This window comes from Leishmania braziliensis, chromosome 4, assembly GCF_000002845.2.
Source record: "Leishmania braziliensis MHOM/BR/75/M2904 complete genome, chromosome 4".
Lineage (NCBI taxonomy): Eukaryota > Euglenozoa > Kinetoplastea > Trypanosomatida > Trypanosomatidae > Leishmania > Leishmania braziliensis.
Genome location: NC_009297.2, coordinates 160,090 through 177,732, shown reverse-complemented (window position 1 = coordinate 177,732; position 17,643 = coordinate 160,090). Strand labels below are relative to the sequence as shown.

The window sequence follows — 17,643 nt, the reverse complement described above, 5'->3', positions numbered from 1 at the left end:
TCGTGCTTCCCTTCCCTTTGGCCTTGTGTCCTCCTGCCCCGGTGGTTGCCGGGGGTTGTGTGTGTTTTCGCATTTTGCCCCGCCCGTCACCTCGACTGTTTCTTCTCCATTGTGTGTCTTCGTTGCCGTGCTGGTAGTGGTGCGTATGTCGTCGCCCTCTCCCCTTTTTACATCCATTTTCCCGCTAAGCGTCTCCGCCCCCTCTTCTTGACAGCGATTCTCTTCGATTGTTTGCCTGTGTGGGGGTACCTTCCCACATAGACAACACGCAGCTTACAGTTGATGCAACTTGGGGCCCTCTTATACGTCCTCTTCTTCGTCTGTGTACGTCGCCCTGTGGCTGGGTATCCATCAACGGGTCTCCCTGTGCTGCTCAATACTCCCCCTCCCCCTCTGACGGCGCATCACACTGTCGCGATCCTTCTTTGAAGTAATCGAAGTTCGACGTGCAAAACACACGCACACACATCCACCCACCCACCCTTCATCATGGATGCACCCGCAGTAGTGTGTGTGTGTGTGTGTGTATCCACAGGTGCCAGCCACACCATGCAGGCAGATGCACGCTATTCCATCGCAGGCAAGAAAGAGGTCTCACTGGGCCATCCATTCATGGTGTGGCTGGCATGCGTGTATGGACTCATCCTGCCTTGGCATCGTTCCTCATTTCATGTCTGCCTCCACCTCGCCCACCCTCGCCTGATGTACCAAAAATACGTTGTTGTTGTTCTCTTGGACCTTGACCCCCCCCCCTTCCCCTCCCCCTCCCCCTCCCTCCTCTGTGTGTGTATGTGTGTTGATGAGTGCCACTCACTGTGTGTCTCCTCCTGGCTTTTTTTTCCTCTCTTCTCGTCATATCCTCTCTCTTGATCCCCCCATCCGCCCGGTCACCCCCCCCTCCACTCATCCAGACACACTCATCCCCCCTTCCCTTGCTGTGTGTGCATCTGATACTCGATGTGTCTGTGCCTGTGCGTGGGTGTGTCGGCGCTCGTTCACGTTTTACTCGCACATTGATGTCGAGGTCTCCCTCCCCCTCCCTCCTGCCTGTTCGCCTCTCCATTGTAGCTGTTCCCCCCTCCCCCCACACACACACACACACTCGTTGCCCCTTGTGTTTGGCAGCGCTGTTCGTTGGCACGGAGGAGCCGGTGTGTCGTTCTCTGTCATGAAGGGTGGTCACTTCCCTCCCTCTGCGTCACATCATATGCCCCCCTCTCTTCCTCCTATTTTGCTTCGCAGCTTTCGTTTTCCTCTCTCTCGTTGTAGGTGCCTGGTGGGGGGGGGGGGGGGGTGCAGCCTAGTAGCCGAGTAGTATGGAAGGGGCGCCCCCCCTTCTCCACACGCCCACACCGACACCCACAGAGAGAGAGAGACACACACGGGTGCATACACCCCATCATCCTGGTGCGGAGAGCGCAGAGGAGAGGTGAGACGATTCCAAAGCAGAAAAAAAACAAAGGTGCTACGCGGAAACTGGCTGCTTCGGCGTGCTCGCCATCTGACGAGCACGCCGAAGCGGCCGACAAGGAGAAGCAAGTCCCCCCCCAAGTGGAGGAACATGTAATGCCGGTGGGCGCCCTTCTCCTCTAGGCCGCCCCCTCCTTTTCCTCCGCCATGTCGTATGCACAGGCCCAAGCGCGCGAGCACACGCGCCTGTTGCGGTGCTCGGCGGTGCCCTTGGATGTGTGTGCGTGTGTGTGCTGACTCCACTTACTCCGATGGAAGCGTGGAAAGGAAAGGAGGAAACGCCCTAGAGCGGGAGAGTGACCGACCCATGTCTCCTGCTGCGCTCTTACTCGTTTCTCTCGCCTTCCGCTCTCCTCTCTCTCTTTAGTTGTTTGCTCGACACGTCTGGTACCCATACCCCCACCCATTCCTTCGCCATCACTACCCCGAAGGCATTGTGGTGAGTCGCCGCTCCCATTCCTCACCCTCCTCTCTCTCCGCTCCTTAACACCACGCAGTATCACCTCGTTCGCAACGCGCACGCTCTCCTACCGCTGCTGTTGCAACTGCCTGTTTGTTGCTCGAGTGACGCGGACGGCTCCCTTGAGATCACCTTCTGACTGCGCGCATACGTCTGTGTGTGTGTGTGTGTGTGTGGCTCTCATAGTCCCTCTCTCCCCAGCCTTGAGCGGCGGCTGCTGCTTGTGCCGCACTGATACACATACTGCCTGCCCATCAGCTACGTGTATTTCTTCTTACTCTTTTCCTTCTTGTATCGGTGCAGCCGCTACTTCCCCCCCCCCCTCCCCTCCCCTCCCCTCCCTTCCCTTCCCTTCCCCTTAAGCAAACCGATACCGGGCGCGGTGTTTTCCCCTCTCTTTACTTTCCTGTACTGTATTACTTACCTCCTCCCTCTCTTGCCATTTTATGTTGTCTCTCTCTCTCTCTCTGCGCTGCTGCTGATATCTCACTGATTTTGGCTCCGTTTGCGTGGTTGAGTTGGACAGAGTGAGACACGCGCACGTTCTTGTCAGGCCCTCTGAGTGCGTGCGTGCGTGTGTGTGTGTGTATGTAGCTTCGCTGTGGGTCAGCCACCTCCTCGCTGCTTGAACCGCCAGTCTCCTCGAGTAACACATATATGTCTGTGGTGGCTGGGGAGTGGGGGCGGGTGGCTTGAAGGCTTTGCAGTCGCGCAGTGAATTTGAACATCATCGCTAACACGCATCACTGCCAGCACACACACACACACTCTCTCCCCCTCCCCCTCCCCCTCTCTCCCCCATTTCAGCCCGTTCAGTCAAGGGACGGTGTCCGGCAACAAAATCGCTTTCTCGGTGGAAGACACGTAGCCGCTGAAGGGGAGGGGGGGAGGGTCACACACAGGTGTGGCAGGGGTGTCATGGCAGTGCACATTAGTGTAGCAACCATGCTCCCGACAACCAGAGAAAATGGACGACATCGGCATCACCCTCATCCCCAACGATGTCAGCAGCGGCCGACGACGACGTCGTCGTCTATTGCAGGCTGCGAGCCCCCCGCCTTCGCAGTGACAACGACGGCGAGCGGCGAAAGCAGTTGTGTCCATAGCGGCAGCAGTGCGCAACCGCGCCCACGCCATCGGCGATCGCGCTCGATCCACATCACGCTTCGCAAGACGCGCTCCGGCAGCCGCCCTGTGAGCGCGCAGCGCGGCAGCTTGACAAGCATGAGCCGCGACCTCGGTGCTGCCTCGTCTGCCACAGGTGGTGCCAGAGGGCGGACCCCCAATACGCACCAGTACCACGGCAGCATCGAAAGTCCCTCGGGTGCGTCTGGCGATGCAGCTTCACCCGCCTCAGCTGCGACAGCGGCCGGCACACCACCAGGCTCAGCGTGCGGAGCAGCGTTGGTGCCCTTCACGTCCCCTGCCGGTGGTGGCTTTGTCTCACCTAAGCTCACCCCACGCCACCATGGCGCAGCGTCCACCTCACCCAGAGTCCCGGCCGGTGGCGCACACCAAGCGCCGCTGTTCGACGGCGTGGCCAACAGTAACAACAACATCAATAGCTGTGGCTCCTCCCGGATGATGAACTCACTGAGCTACACCCCGTACATCCTTCATACGCACGGGCGCAGCGGGGACGGCACAGTGTCGGATGGCACAACAGCCGCGGCGGCAGGGGCCACGAATGTGGGGTCCTCGTCGTCATCCATGGTGGGTGGCGCCGGCGGCAGCAGTAGCAGTGTCGGCCCATCCTCAGGCAGCTGTGTGCCGACGGTCCACGGCTTTGGCTACTTTAATACCTTTATGAACGCGAATCATCCATACGACATGAAACAAGCACTATTGCCACCGAACATGCGTGACCGCGCTCTGGGCCACGACGCGGCACACAGTGACCAGGCAGCGGCGGCTACGGCAGCGCACCGCCGGCCCTTCTCGTCGGGTGCGATGCCACGTCGGAAAGGCATCTCCTCCGGCAACCACGGGCGAGTTTACTGTCACCCCTCGGTGTTCAGCCCGCAGGCCGTCTCGCAGGTGAGTCACGCTAACGGCTACAGAGGTCGCCTGCGCAGCAACAGCATGAGCAGCTACAACACTCCTGTCGACGTCTATAACGGCAGCAGCCACTGCCGCAGCCCGACAGCGATGCAGCGTCTGAATGACTTTGTGTTTCCCTATCCAGAAAGCGCCTCGGGGGCGCCGCAGCAACAACCTCATCAACCACAGCCAGGCCATCCACCGTCGTCTGCATGGTGTGGTCACCTGTCCAACATGCCGACTGTGAACCTGGAGACCTCGCCTCGCCTTTGGCTATCTGCAGCCCACACCGCCGTGCAGGGCCAGCAGGAGCAACGCTGCCGCCACCATCGCGCGCGCAGCTACACAGTGGGAGGTCATGTTCGCAGCAACAGCGGCTGTGGCAGAGGTGATATCGTGGCTGCTCACATCACGGCAGAAGCCACAACGAACGGTACTAGCGTCAGTGTCGGCTACGCGGGCAACACTGCCCCCTGCACCCCGGACCGCCCAATCTCCCTCGCCCCCTCGATCCCCGCTGCAGCAGTGCCGGTAGCCGGCGCCATGGCGACGACGGCAGGGGGTCTGTGCTCCCGCACTTCCACCCTGATTCATCACTCCAGCGTGAGCACGGCGGCATCCTCCGTGGCGACAACGATACCGACTGTCATGACCACGTTGCCGGCAGCGCCGTCCCTTCCGGCACACGCAACGAACAGAATCTCCTCTGCCGTTACACATGCGATGACGCCACAGGCGCGGCAGCCAGCCAAAGCAGCAGTGGAAGCTGCTGCAGCGGAGGGTACCAGCGCGCCGCGGAGCACCCGCGTCATCGCAGACTTGAACCCCAGCGCCTTCTTCGGGAGCCAGCGTAGCGTATCTTCAGACATAGTGAACGGTCTCGATGACTCTGTCGACAGCGTGCGATGCGGCAGTTTGCCGAGCCCGAACACATCAGCGACCAACGTGGTGGGCAGCGCGAGTGGCACGCCGGACCGCTGCAACCACGGGACTTCCACAGCGGCTGGCCGCTACGGTGGCACGGCTGCCTTTGCCTCCTCGCACCGCTACGCCAGAGACAGCATGGCAAGTGAGAATAAGGCAGACGACAAAGACCGCCGCCATAGCGCTCTCCTCTGTCGCTGCAGCACAACACTCACGAACACGACGACGGACGAGAACGAGCAGCAGCACGCGACTCAACTGTTGGTCATTGAAATGCTTCGCAGAAATGGCATGAGAAGGAAGAGCAGCACGGGCGGTGGCGTCGGTAACGTCAATGTTGCTGCGGTGCTGAGTCGTGCGCGCTCCGCCCGCACGAATGCGACGTCAGCAGCGGCCGCCGCTGCGACCGATATCGGCGGCTCGCCGACGACCGCCATCGAGCGCTGGCGTGCTCAGGAACAGCAAAAGAAAAGGGAAGGAGTGCAGCAACACCGGCTAAGTGCTCAGCAGTGGCGTGAGGCTTTTCGCAGGCTCCAGGAGAAGCGTGTGCGGTGGCATATGCGCGGCTACATTGGGCGTGGCACATCTGGTGTGGTGTACGAGGGTATCCTGGAAGACTGCGAACGCACCCCAGTAGCGGTGAAGGTGCTGGAGGTCGGCGTTCCCATGCCGGTGGACCTTGACACCTCCGGCAATGGCGACGACAGCAAGAGCAGCAGGCAGACGTCGTACACTGCAATCCGCGGCACCGCCAAAAGCGCGAGCGCTGCCGCTTCCGAAGATGAAACGTACATGTCGCCCTCCCAGCAGGAGGCGCTCCTCGTGCTTCTACGCGAGGTGGAGATGATGGAGAAGCTGCACCACGAGAACATCGTCACGTGCGTGCGCTGCCAAGTCACGCCAGTGCAGGACCGATATCTTGAATTACGCCAGCAGCAGCAGCAGCAGCAGCAGCAGCAGCGGCGGCGCGGCGGCAGCAGCAGCGATGACAATTGGCTCTCCGCCGTAGCAGTAGCTGGGAGAGGCGGAGAACGGGTCGGTGAGCCGCGGCACGACAGCGGCGGCACTTCCTCCGGCGAAAACCAGTCGCCGCTGCTCAACGCCGCCGCCCGCATCCCCGTCCAGGTGGAGATCGTGATGGAGCTGTGCAACCGCGGGACCCTCTCCAGCGTAGTTCGCCAGACGCCTGGCGGCCAGCTCCCGGTGCAAGTCGCTCGACGCTACCTGCGGCATGTCCTCAAAGGCCTCGCCTATCTCCATCACAGTAACTTCATTCACCGGGACGTGAAGGGTGACAACGTTCTCATCAGCGCCGCCGATGTAGCGAAGTTGGCGGACTTTGGGTGCTCACGGCGCATCATGTTGACGAACAACGTCTATGGCGCCACTGACAGCGAGGGGGTCACTAGCAGCATCGCCACCACACGCACGGCTGCTACAGACTCGCGTTTCACGACCATAGTGGAGTACCAGTGGTTCGATACCACCGGTGTGGCAAAGACGATGGTCGGTACGCCCATGTTCATGGCACCGGAGATCATCCTGGCCTCGGGGACGCCATCCATGAAGATGTCAACCGCGAGCTCTCCAACGTCGTCGGTCGGCGGAGGCAACAATGGCGGGCCCGGGAGCGACAGCAAGGCCACGTCACCGCCAGCCCCGGTCGGCTACACGGCCTCGGCAGACATCTGGTCCTTTGGGTGCCTCGTCCTGGAAGTCTTTGGCCGCACACCGTGGCCGACGTCGGGGAGCAACGCCTACCACCTCATGAAGCAGATCGAGCAGTCGGTTGCCGACCTCCCGCCTGGAGTGCCACATGATACACCGGCGGAGCTTCTGAGTCTGCTACGCTGCTGCTTCCACCGCGACCCGCACCGTCGCAGCACGGCGCGCGCACTGCTGCGTGCGCCGTGGATGATGTGCAAGGACGAGGAGCTGGAGGAAATGCCACCGCGCAGACGCTGTTAGTGGTGTGGTTAGTTGTTCCTGCTGCAACTCGGCGACACGCATCAGCCTGCAGAACACAGCCTGGGTCTTGGTGAGCTTAGCGCGTTCGTACTGAGAGGTCAGCGGAGGGGGGAAGGAGGGAGAGGGGGGGCTCTTTTCACTCTTGCGCTCCCTCCCTCCCTCCCTCCCTCCCTCCTCTCTCGCGATATGTGCCCATTCCTGATGCGTGTGTGTGTGTGTGTGTGTGTGTGTCTCCCCATCATTTCTGTCGACGACTCCCCTCGCTCTCTCACGTGGGCCTCCGTTCATCCTGTACGGCCTTCCTTCTATTCTCACCCGCCTCTTCCCCTCCTTTTCCAGAGAGAGAGGGAGGGAGGGAGGGAGGGAGGGGGTGGCGCTCACATACACCCGTACATCGGAGGCACATTCTTCGCTGTAAGCCAGTGCGTCCCCCTCACTCGGCTGGCTGTCGTGTCGAAAATGGGTTGTGTGGAATGCAGCCCTTGAAGAATAAAACATTAAAAATTGGAATGTGGACCGTGGCGCCGCTGTCGTTGCAGAGATGCACATCTGCGTGTGTCGCCGCCGGCCTCTCTCTCTCTCTCTCGCGGCTGTTTACCCTCTTGGGTCCCGAGCCATCTCTCCCGTCTTTTCGCTCGTTTTATTTTCGTGTTTTGGGGTTGCCATCTGTGCCCGGGGTTAGTGCGTCAATGCCCGGGGTCCCTCTCCTCGCGTAGCTGTGGTCGCTCTTGTCTGCTTGCCAAAGCGTAGCGATGAGGCGATTCGTGCGATTGACGGTGCTGCTGAGCATCATTGTTCGAACCCTCCGCCCTCGCCCTACAGCCCAACCTCGCCTCTCTACCCACTCTTTTCTTCTTCGCTACTCTCATGTGATAAATCGTCTGCTCTGAGGGGGATGAGGGTGTGTCCTGTTTGGTGGTGATTGCAGCGTGGGCTCTTGACTCTGTTCCCTCACCCTTTCTCCTCCTCTCTCCCACGACTATGTCTCGCTTTTTCGCGGCCACTGCTACGTCTGTGTGTACATGTCTGTACATGTGTGGCTGTCCGTCTAGGTGAGGCTTATGGCCGCCACCGCCTCCTTCCTCTCTGTTTCGTTTGCCTTCCTCCCCCCCCCTTTAGTCCACCGCCACTTGCCAGCTCGTCTCCCATCCTCTCTTCCGTGCACACACACACACACACACACACACACATACATTCTGTCATTTAGCGTTCTTGTGGTTTTCTCACTTACAGCGCCTGCTGCTGTTGTGTGTGTGTGTGTGCACTTCTCTCTCGTTACTCCACATTCATCCATCTCCCTCCCTCCCTCTCTCCCCCTTTTCTTCAGCTTCTCTGCTGTTGTTCTGAGTTTCACTCGCTCTCGTTTCGCATGCACGAGACACCACAGAGGTCGATTGCCCCTCCTCCTTTCTGTTGTGTGCGTGTGTAGACCATCGTCGTCTCTCCCTTCTTTGACATCATCGTGATCTCCTCGAAGTCTCATCTTGCTGGCTTTCTGACCAGCCCCCACCCTGTCTGTCTGTCTGTGTGCGTCTCTGACGGTTACTCTTCATTTCTTCTTTTAACTCCTGACGTTGTTATAAATATTGCGTAGCTCGCTGTCACAAGTTTACCGCTTCTTCGAGCGGCGTGTATGCCGATGTGAACTAAATTGAGCGATTGCGCTTGGCGTCCCTCGCACAGTTACGCACTCCCTCTCTCTTTCGCGATCGCCTTCTCGCTCCCTGAGGCACCAAAGCGTTTTCCCCCTCCCTACCCGCGTTGGTCTGCTTGTGCTCTTCGTTCGCGGTTTCCTCATTCTCTTTACTGCTCTCTCCCCCCCCTCTCGTACTCCCGCTACTAAACCACTGCGCCCCCGCTTCCCTCTCCTCTCCTTCCCTCTTGGTGGGCGCCTGCCCACTTTGGAGTGGATGGAAGCTGCACTGCTAACTCAGCACGGGCGTCACAGCAGCGAAATCCGCAGCAGCGCATACATGGAGAGAGAGAGAGGTTGAGAGTGGGCGCACGCGTACATGCATGGGATACCCTCGAGCCACCTCCTCTCCTCTGCTCTTCTTGTGGGAGAGCGGGGGGGGGGGGGGGTCTTACGAGCACGTCTGTCGTGCGCTGTGCTGAGAACTCTGCGGAGGGCACTCAAGGCAGCGATGGTGTTGGCCGGCTGGTGGCGCCGCGGAGGCTGCGGACAAACAAGCGGCTTTGAGCAGAAAGGGGGAGAAGACACCCACACGGCCAACATGACGTGACGGTGTCTGAAGGGGAAGGGGGGAGGGAAGGGCACTGCCACTGAGCACACCGCCCTGTGTGTGGGCATAGACGTAAGGCCTTCCTCGCACTTCGGCTTGAGGGGGAAGCGGTGCTGCTCATCCCCTCCCCCTCTCTTCGCCCCTCCATGCACGAAACGGCCCGCTAACTTTTCCGAGAACTTCGGGGGAGTACATGTGCGCGCAAGGGAAGTGGTAGGAAGGGGTGTGCCGGGGGAGGGAAGGAGGAGTAAGTGAAAGGTGGGCCTGAGAGAGCCACCTCGCATCGTCCTCCGCGACCTCTCACCACACTTGCAGCACCAAACTTCCCCACCATGACTGTTCCTTTGGTCCTCTGTTGTGCTTGAAGCCGCTCCGTCTCTCCTCTCTCTTTCGCAGCCACTGGTTGTCTGTCGGTCTGAGTGCCTCTTGCGTACCAACGTCTCTGGCGGGGCGGGGGGAGAGAGTGCGGAGGACATGACTCTCACTCACCTCAGTTTGTGCCATTCATCGTCAACACTCGAGACAGGGCCTAAACAAATTCGTTTGTTTTCCCAGCGGTTGCCCTGAAGCTCCCGCATTGACACTTCGCCATCCACCGCTGCAACGAGCACCTACACCACACAGCGAATGGTAGCAGTTGCCGCAGCCTCAGTAGTGGAAGGCCGTCAGTTTTGCTTCGCCGCCGCCGCCGCCGCCACACACACACACACCCCTCCTCCTCCTCCTCCTCCTTCTCTCCAACTTGTGCATTTTCTTCAGTCTAGCGTCGGTGGGCGTTTGGGCGCACGGCCGCAGCCTTGCGGATGTGTGTTTGTTTTGCTCGTCTGCTTCGCTCCTCAGTCTTTCGCTTCTCACTTTTAAACACGTCCCTCTCTGCCTCTGCCTCTCTACGGCTCTCCGTCATCGTCGCTAGTGTCCTACTCAGCCACCATCCTACCTCCACCCTCTCGCGCACACGCGGGCCCATAAGTCTACACCTCCGAGAAGCTACAGTGTAAAGAGAGAGAGAGAGCTCGCGACATCGTCAACGCTCATCAGCGAAACGCACGAGAAGAGAAGCACCAGTTTTAGAGGGAATGAGAGATGCACGCAACACGACGTCCAGGCGCCGCGCAGCGGCGGCCACCGTCGTGTCATGCCCGCACGGCTGAACCCTTTATTCTCCGTCGACGACCATCACCACCAGCGGCAGCGGTGCTGCAGCGCATATATGCGCTCGTGTGTTTACCATGACATCCGTACCTGCCTCAGCCGCCATGGCCGTACACCCGCTATGCCTCGCCATACGGGGCCGCCGTGTACTCCGCAGAGGAAAATGTGTTTTTTTAGGCGCTTGTTTACGCTGACAACGCCAGCGCGGGAGCCGATGACCTCGTCGTGCTCGGTGGCGCAGCCAGGTACGGCGTGGTGCACTGGTACGCCGACACAGGCAGCACCCACAGCAGCGGTGGGAACACGCTACTCCAGCGGCAGGAAGTACGAGTCGGAGCTGTGGTGCTGGAGATGCAGAGCCCCAGCAGGTTGAACAGCTCGGGCACGCCGCACACACAAGAAAGCCTTCCGCAACGGCTCGTGCAGACGACAGCGGCTGGGATATCATCCACAGCAGAGGCCTCCGCAGTCAGGGCCGTGTACACGAACTTCGCCGCTGAGGCAGACCGGAAAACGCACCCTGGCCTGATTGCGATGCGCGCCAGTGGAGAGTGGGCCCTGCTGGCGTCTGCAGCGCCGACACGCACGCTCGCGTGCTCCTTCAAGACGGACTTCACAGTGCAGCCAGCCGATGGTGGCGACGAAGAGCATTGGCGGTGCGGAGCTGCCTGATATTCGAATGCAGGACGGCCTCACGGGGATTTCTCTCTTCGACGACAGCGAGGACGTCTCCATCACCGATGCGCACTACATTGTCCTCTCTCAGGGTCTCATCCGCTCCGTGGCGGCTCCGGCGACGTACGTGCTGTGCTTCCAGCCACAGAACCACCTCGACTGGCGCGTCGCACCAGGTATCTCGCTCGTCGTGAAGACGCACGTGCGCCGCCCGACGGTGTATGGCTACTTCTCTTCGGACGGCAGCGAGGATATGGCGCTTCTGACGGCGCTGGCGCCTAGCAAGGTGGCGCTGGAGTGGAGCACAGGCGAGGAGAACATGGTGAACGTTGTCGGCACAGCTGGCCGGCAGGTGTCGTTGGCGCTGTGGTGTCTTCCAGCGCCAAGGAACAGCAACAGCAGCAATAGCGTAGGGGTGGAAGAAGAGTTGGTGCCTTGCGGAGATCGCTGGCGAGTCATGTTCGTGAAGCCGATGGACAACGACGAGGACCCGTGCTTTGCTGGCGCAGAGGCCGTGTCAGACGACGCTGTGTGCGGGCCCTACGTGCTAGATTTCGGTGCTCTAACGCTGCCGTATACGCTGAGCACGCCAGTGGGAGGCAATGGCGGTGATTCGGTGCCGCTGATCATCCCAAGCATGACGCAGCCATGGATCATGTGCCTCGAAACGGGGCTGGAGGGGTGGCGCGAACCAGTGCACCCGATGTTTCAGCTTCGGTACACGCACGCGATGCCGACCGGCTTCCGCGTGAAGCTTGACGACGCTTAGGAACACGATGGCGCCGGGGCAGACAGTGTGACAGGCATGCCCATCGGCGGAAATACCACGCTCATTCTCTATGCACCGGACAGCAGTCAGTTGGTTTACCTGAGCGGCTACGGTATCGAGCATGATGGCCGGCTGCGGTTTGGCGCACACTGCGAGGAGACGATGCCACCACCAGCACCCTTCAGCTCCCAAGCTGGAGTCGACAGAGGCGGCGGAGTGGACCTAGTGAATTTCACCTCGAGCGGTATGGCCGACTACCTCCAACACGTTGCTGCCCGCCAAATGCTGGCAAACACGCGCCTCTACACCGATCCGCTCCCGATCGACGACGACAACGTGTATCGTTCATCTGGCATGCAGGTGCTTCTCTCCACCACCTGCAGCTACAACTCGCACGGTATTCCGCTGTTGACCGCCTCTGTTTCGAACATGCTGACCTTGACGAAGCGCCATACGGGCATGGCAACACCGCAGCGCCTGCACATGTGCATCCGCGACCCGGAAGCGGCTGTCGTGGTGGCAGCGGTGTGTCGGAGAATGATGTCGGCGTGGCTACAGAATTCTTCGTGGATTCTGGGGTATACTACTGCGTGATGCCTTTGCAAGTGGCTCGAGTATCGCTGCACGCGTGGACGCCTACGAACGCAATGCGGGCGAACTTGATCGAGTACGTGGTGTTGCGCCGTGGTACCATGGAAGATCTGCTGCTGTCGCTGCTGCTCGAGTCGACGGCAAAGCACCTGGACGGCTGTGACCATTGCGGACAAGCTCCGAGGACGAACTCCTCCAGCGTCTCGAGCTGAACCCGTCTGCACTCTCGCTGCTTTCCCTGACTCGCTTCTACGTGGGCCAGCAGTGCTACCGGCCTGCGGAGTCACCGGATCCAGCCAGCGCTGTCTCACCCTACGTGTCCCTCCTACGCGGGTATGCAGCTCATCTTTGGCGCCGACAGAATCACCGGGTCGCCGCTGCCCTTGTGCGGGATACAGCAGTAGCCGTCGTCGCCATCGCCGACATACAGCCTTAGCAAGACCCTCGTCGCGGCGCTGCCGAGCGGCAACGCCTATGACGTCCCGCAGCACTGTCTGCTTCTCTGCTGATGGTGGGCTGCACTACCTCTCCGTTGGCATCGCGTACTTCACGGAAGACTGGGCCCCCACCCTGCGCGTCACGCTCAACACCCAAAACGACGAGGAGACAGGCGAGGATACTCGTGAAGGGGTGGACGCCTCCATGGCGGCGACTCCGACGGCGAACGCGATCCGCGTCTACACACAAATCAGCACGATGCGCGGACTTCTCGACACGCGCTTTGTCAACCCCAACACCCTGCCGCCATGGACTGCGATGGGCAATCATACAGATGCGTGCGTGCTGGCCGATCTTGGTCAGCTGACGACAGTGATGCTGTGGACTGGCTTCGTTGGGCGACAATGGCTTCACCATGGACGGGCTGCTCTACCTGCCCGCCGCATCGTCTGCAGGGGCCAGTCCCTCGGGCCGTATTCCCGACGACGAGTCGCAGCCACACCTACTCCGCTTCTCCCTGGACAACCGTCTGCAGAATGTTTCGACCAATATGACCGTGACACTGTGGTGCCCTGCTCCCTCACGTGCTACGGCGACGCCACTTGGCCTGCTTCAGGCTCGCCCTACCTTGGCTACACCTCCACCTCCCTAGCGCTCTTCCAGGAGGCGATGGCGGCCGCACTTGGCGTCGACCCGTCAGTGGCTGTCGTTCAGTTGTACATGTCCAGCTTTGTGGCCCTGCCCAAGGCAGCCGCATCGCTCCACGCTGTCGAGTCCGCAGCCGTGGCCGCCGTGCAGGCGCGTCACCGCGCCGCAGGAGCTATTTTTGCGGTCTAGAGGCTGCTGCTACCCCCATGGAGAACGCAACGGGAGACACGCAGCCGCTGCTGTTGCCGACCTACACACCGGTGCCCAGCATTAGCGCGGATGCGGTTGCCCATAACGCCAAAGTGAACACGTCGACTCTGTCCACCTCGTCTGACCTGCTCTACCGTAGTGTGCAGCTTCTCCGAGGTAATCGGAGGGGTCCGATCCTTTTCTCCACCTTGGCACGCGGCCGTGACGCCGCTGCCGCCGCCGCCGCCGCCGCCGTATCGCTGAACTCGCTGATTGTGAACTTTACGCTGCGCAACGGAGTCGACTTGCATGCCGCGAATGCGACCATGTCGGATGCGCTTCCTTTGACCCCGCCCCAAGAAGTGGCGTGGCGAAGCCTGTTCCTGAGCATCCCGCACACCACGCTGAGCCCGGGCCCGGCGCTGGCTAACAAGGATATAACAGCACCACGTCGAAGGTCCAGTGGTGGGTTATTCTGTTGCTAGTCATCGCCTCAGGGATCTCAGCATGTGGCGCGTACCTCGTCTACAAGAAGACACTGGAAGTCTTCCAATGCGCTGAACGAAGCGCCGGGGGGGGGTGAAGAGCATCCAATAGGCCCCCCACTCATCCATCTTTCTCCTTCCCTCCCCTCTTCGCCTCTCTCCCTTCCCTCCCTGGAGAGTCTACGACTCATCTTTGATTGCTGCTGCTGAGCGTCTACGAATAGCAAGCAGGAGAGATGGGGGGGGAAGATCCTCAATGACGATCACCACGCTAATGATTCTTTATCTCTTGTGTTGCTTCCCCTCAATTTATGTGGGTGCGTGTGTTCGGCCTCGCTCAAACACGCGGGCACTACTGACATTGTTGTCTCGTCTTTGCGCAGCTTCCTCTGTTCCTCATCTTCAACTCGTCGATCTCACTGTCTCGTGTGTAATGCCATCATGTGGGCCTGTCTACTGGGTTGCTCTTGTCCATTGTACGCGCCAGCGGCTGCGGACGTTGTTGCTGTGCTGACGTAACTCGCGCTCACTCCCTCTCTCGCTCTCTCTCTCCTGCGGCCTCCCTCCGCTCTCCCCCCCCCCTCTCTTACTCCCCCACCGCCGGCGCTCTTTTCGACTCCTTACAGCTCTCTCTGTTGTGGTTGGGCTGCTGAATACCCCCGTTCACATCTGCCCCTTCCACCCTGAATATATAATGAGGCTTGAGTTTTCTGCAACAGCGTATCATATCTGCGGTTCTTCTTCATTGCACCCCTCTCCCTTCTTACCCCTCCTCCTCCCGTCCCCCTGATGACGGGTGGAAACCTCAGCGCGTGGTCTCTCCCAGAGCCCGGCACCCCCCACCCCCACTCTCTGTGGGGAAGCCAAGCAGCCCCCCTGCCCCCACCCATGCCAAGCCTTTTCCGTTGGTGGCACAGCCCCCCACCCACCCCCGTCATGTGAGCCACCAGATGTGGACATGATGGGTAACAGAAGGGATGAGCCCTGCATCTTCGTGGAAGTTGTGGAAACGACAAACAGCGACTCCGTAAGAGCGGAACTGCACAGGTCCGCTTCCCTCAGTGGACGACATCCAACAGGTGTTGGGGACATCGCCCCAGCACAGCCTCGAAAATGGGATGGGGCCCCTCAGCTCACTAACTGACATCGCCTCCTGTTTCCCCCCCACGTCCCTTTCCGCCTCCCTTCCGCTCTCTGACGTTACCCTAGCGGTAGCGAGAAGAACACTTCACGTGCAAATCTTTGGGCTTTCATTCCTGAACATATACGCGTACACCATCAAGCTCGGCAGCGGTGTCACTCGAAGCGGCGCAGTCCCTTCCTCCTTCCCCTGGCTTTTTCGTTCTCGCTGGCACCAACTCTCCACACCACTACCCCCCCCCTCCGGCTCCCTCACTTCCTGCGCACCTCCGCTTTCCTTTTCGGTCCTACACGAGCCCACACTTGGATTTACCACTCGAACGGAACGCAAGGCCTTCCACCCTCCCGACCCAACGCCACCATCCGCTTCGCCATCGGACACTCTCGCTGCCTTCCCCCTCCTCCACCCCCTCGCCTTCTACCATTCCCCCTCCTCTCAAGCACGGCTTGCACCAGCACGATGGCGGAGCCGCTGACACGGAAGCGAACCGAATCGCTGTCTAAAATTTACTCCAAGAAGCCCATCAGCGAAGGCTACGCCCTGTGGGACCGCGACTACCTCCTCGCCGCCATGCGTGTCTTCACGTTTAAGGCGGAGGGAGCGCCGCCGTTTGTGCTCGCGCCCTATCTCGACTCCGTGGCCGAGATTACGCTGCAGATGCATGACCTCGAAGACGCCGCGGAGCAGTTCGCGATTGCCGCCGGCAAGTACCAGCTGATTGACCAGAAAGTGCTGGCAGATCTCATGCGCTTCAAGGTGACGGAGGTGTCGAGCAGCGCCGAGATCGCGCTCGAGCAGGTGCAGGCATACCTCGCAGCGCAGGATCCGCAGGCCAACGGTGGCGGCGAAACTTCGACGGCGCAGACCAAGTCCGCCTTAGCGCGCGTCTACGCGTACCTGGCGGACCTCCTGCTGGGGTCTCTGGATGAGGAGAAGCCCGACGAGGCGGTGCTAGCGCAGGCACTCACGGCGGCGGAGCTCGCCGTTCGGCTCGGCTGGGACCGAGATCACTGTGGTTGGCTAATCGTTGGCGACGTACACGCCGCCAGTGGCAACTACAAGAAGGCAAAAGAGGCGTACGGCAAGGCGCTCCAGAGGTGCCCGCACTACGCAAAGGCGCTGGAGCGGCAGACCGGCGTGCTGCAGCAGCTTGTCCGTGCCGCTGAGGAGTGTGGTGACGACGCCAGCAAGGCCGCCCTCAATAAGGAACTCTTATCGCTGTTGGACCGCAGTATCGAGGTACACCCGCTGGCGAACACGTTCCGCGAGAAAGCGTTCTTACTGAGTGAGATGGAAGGGGATGATGCAGCGCTGGCCTTTGTCGCCGAGACCCTCGAGCACCCGCCACAGGAAGAGATTGAGGTGATTGGTAGCTCGGCGAAGGAGACGACGTCGACGCTGCTGAAGGCGAAGGCAGCAATTCTAGCAGATGGCAACCAGCTGGACGCGGCGCTCGAGGCGGCGACCAAGGCTCTAGAGGTCAACCCGAGCGACGACGAGGCCAGATCGATTATTTGCGACCTACACGAGTCGATGGCATAGACGCGGTGGATGGCGCTGCTTGTCCCTCCACAACGTTGCCCCCCTCAACTGCCCATCTTCTTTATGAAGGCCTTCTTCATACGTCCGAAGCAGGCGCGGCCGCTTGGGGGAATTCTGCCGATCACCCCAGGCTTTGGGGAGAGACGCACACAGCCACAGCCACGCAGATGCCCTCCCTCTCTCCCCCCTTTTCGCTCTTCTTGTGGATTTGTTTCTCGTGTGTGTGTGTGTGTATTGTTGTAGTAGTAGTGATGGCGCTGGTTGTTCTTTCGATGTGCTTGGGCTCAAGTCTGTGTGTTTCCCCCGTCCCCCGCCATATTTCTCCTTTTCCTGTTGCTTTCTCTCTCTCCTTGTGACCATGCGTCATTGTCGCTCTCCCCCCCCCCTCTTTCTGACTGTCTCAGTTTTTATGACATTGTGCATAGGTGTGGGGCGCGTTCGTTAGCTACTGTCCCATGTCAACGTCCTGGCGAGCTCGTACTGTGAAGAGGAGGGAGGGAGCGGAGGCTTTCGTGTTCTCTCCCTCTCACGAGCGCTGCCAGTCATCCCCAACAAACCCAACATCCTTCGTGCAGATCTGTACACCCATACACACGCACACGTGAGAAAGAAAGCCTCACGCGCTTGAGCCACACTGCTGTCGCCATCGCTCAGGCGCGCTGCGCACCACTCGTGCACAGCCGCACAAACGCGGGGCGCGTACGTGCGTTAGTTAAGCCGCTCCCCCTCCTCCCCTCCTCCTCTTCCTCCCTTCTCCTCTTCTCCACTGTTACACGAGGAACGAGGAAGCAAGACAGGGGAAATGAAGTGAAAGGATGAACGATTAGGGTTATGCACCACCTTCCTAAGCGAGCAGTCGCGTGCTTGCGTCTCTGCTCGTACCCCTCTTGTTGCCCGTGCGCTCGTTG

General features: G+C 60.3%; 2 protein-coding genes and 1 pseudogene across 3 annotated transcripts; all 3 read left to right on the top strand.

The window, feature by feature from the left end:
* Positions 1-2,848: 2,848 nt before the first annotated feature.
* Positions 2,849-6,862, top strand: LBRM_04_0480 (serine/threonine protein kinase-like protein; the record flags this gene model as incomplete). Its single annotated transcript, XM_001561682.2, has 1 exon — positions 2,849-6,862. One exon carries the CDS (start codon positions 2,849-2,851, stop codon positions 6,860-6,862), a length of 4,014 nt encoding a protein of 1,337 aa, XP_001561732.2.
* Positions 6,863-10,888: 4,026 nt separating this feature from the next.
* On the top strand, positions 10,889-13,564 carry LBRM_04_0470 (annotated as a pseudogene). The gene is given in 3 exon segments: positions 10,889-11,824; positions 11,827-12,501; positions 12,503-13,564. Coding segments are annotated over 3 exon segments (2,673 nt in total).
* Positions 13,565-15,652: 2,088 nt separating this feature from the next.
* Positions 15,653-16,735, top strand: LBRM_04_0460 (conserved hypothetical protein; the record flags this gene model as incomplete). Its single annotated transcript, XM_001561681.1, has 1 exon — positions 15,653-16,735. One exon carries the CDS (start codon positions 15,653-15,655, stop codon positions 16,733-16,735), a length of 1,083 nt encoding a protein of 360 aa, XP_001561731.1.
* Positions 16,736-17,643: the final 908 nt, after the last annotated feature.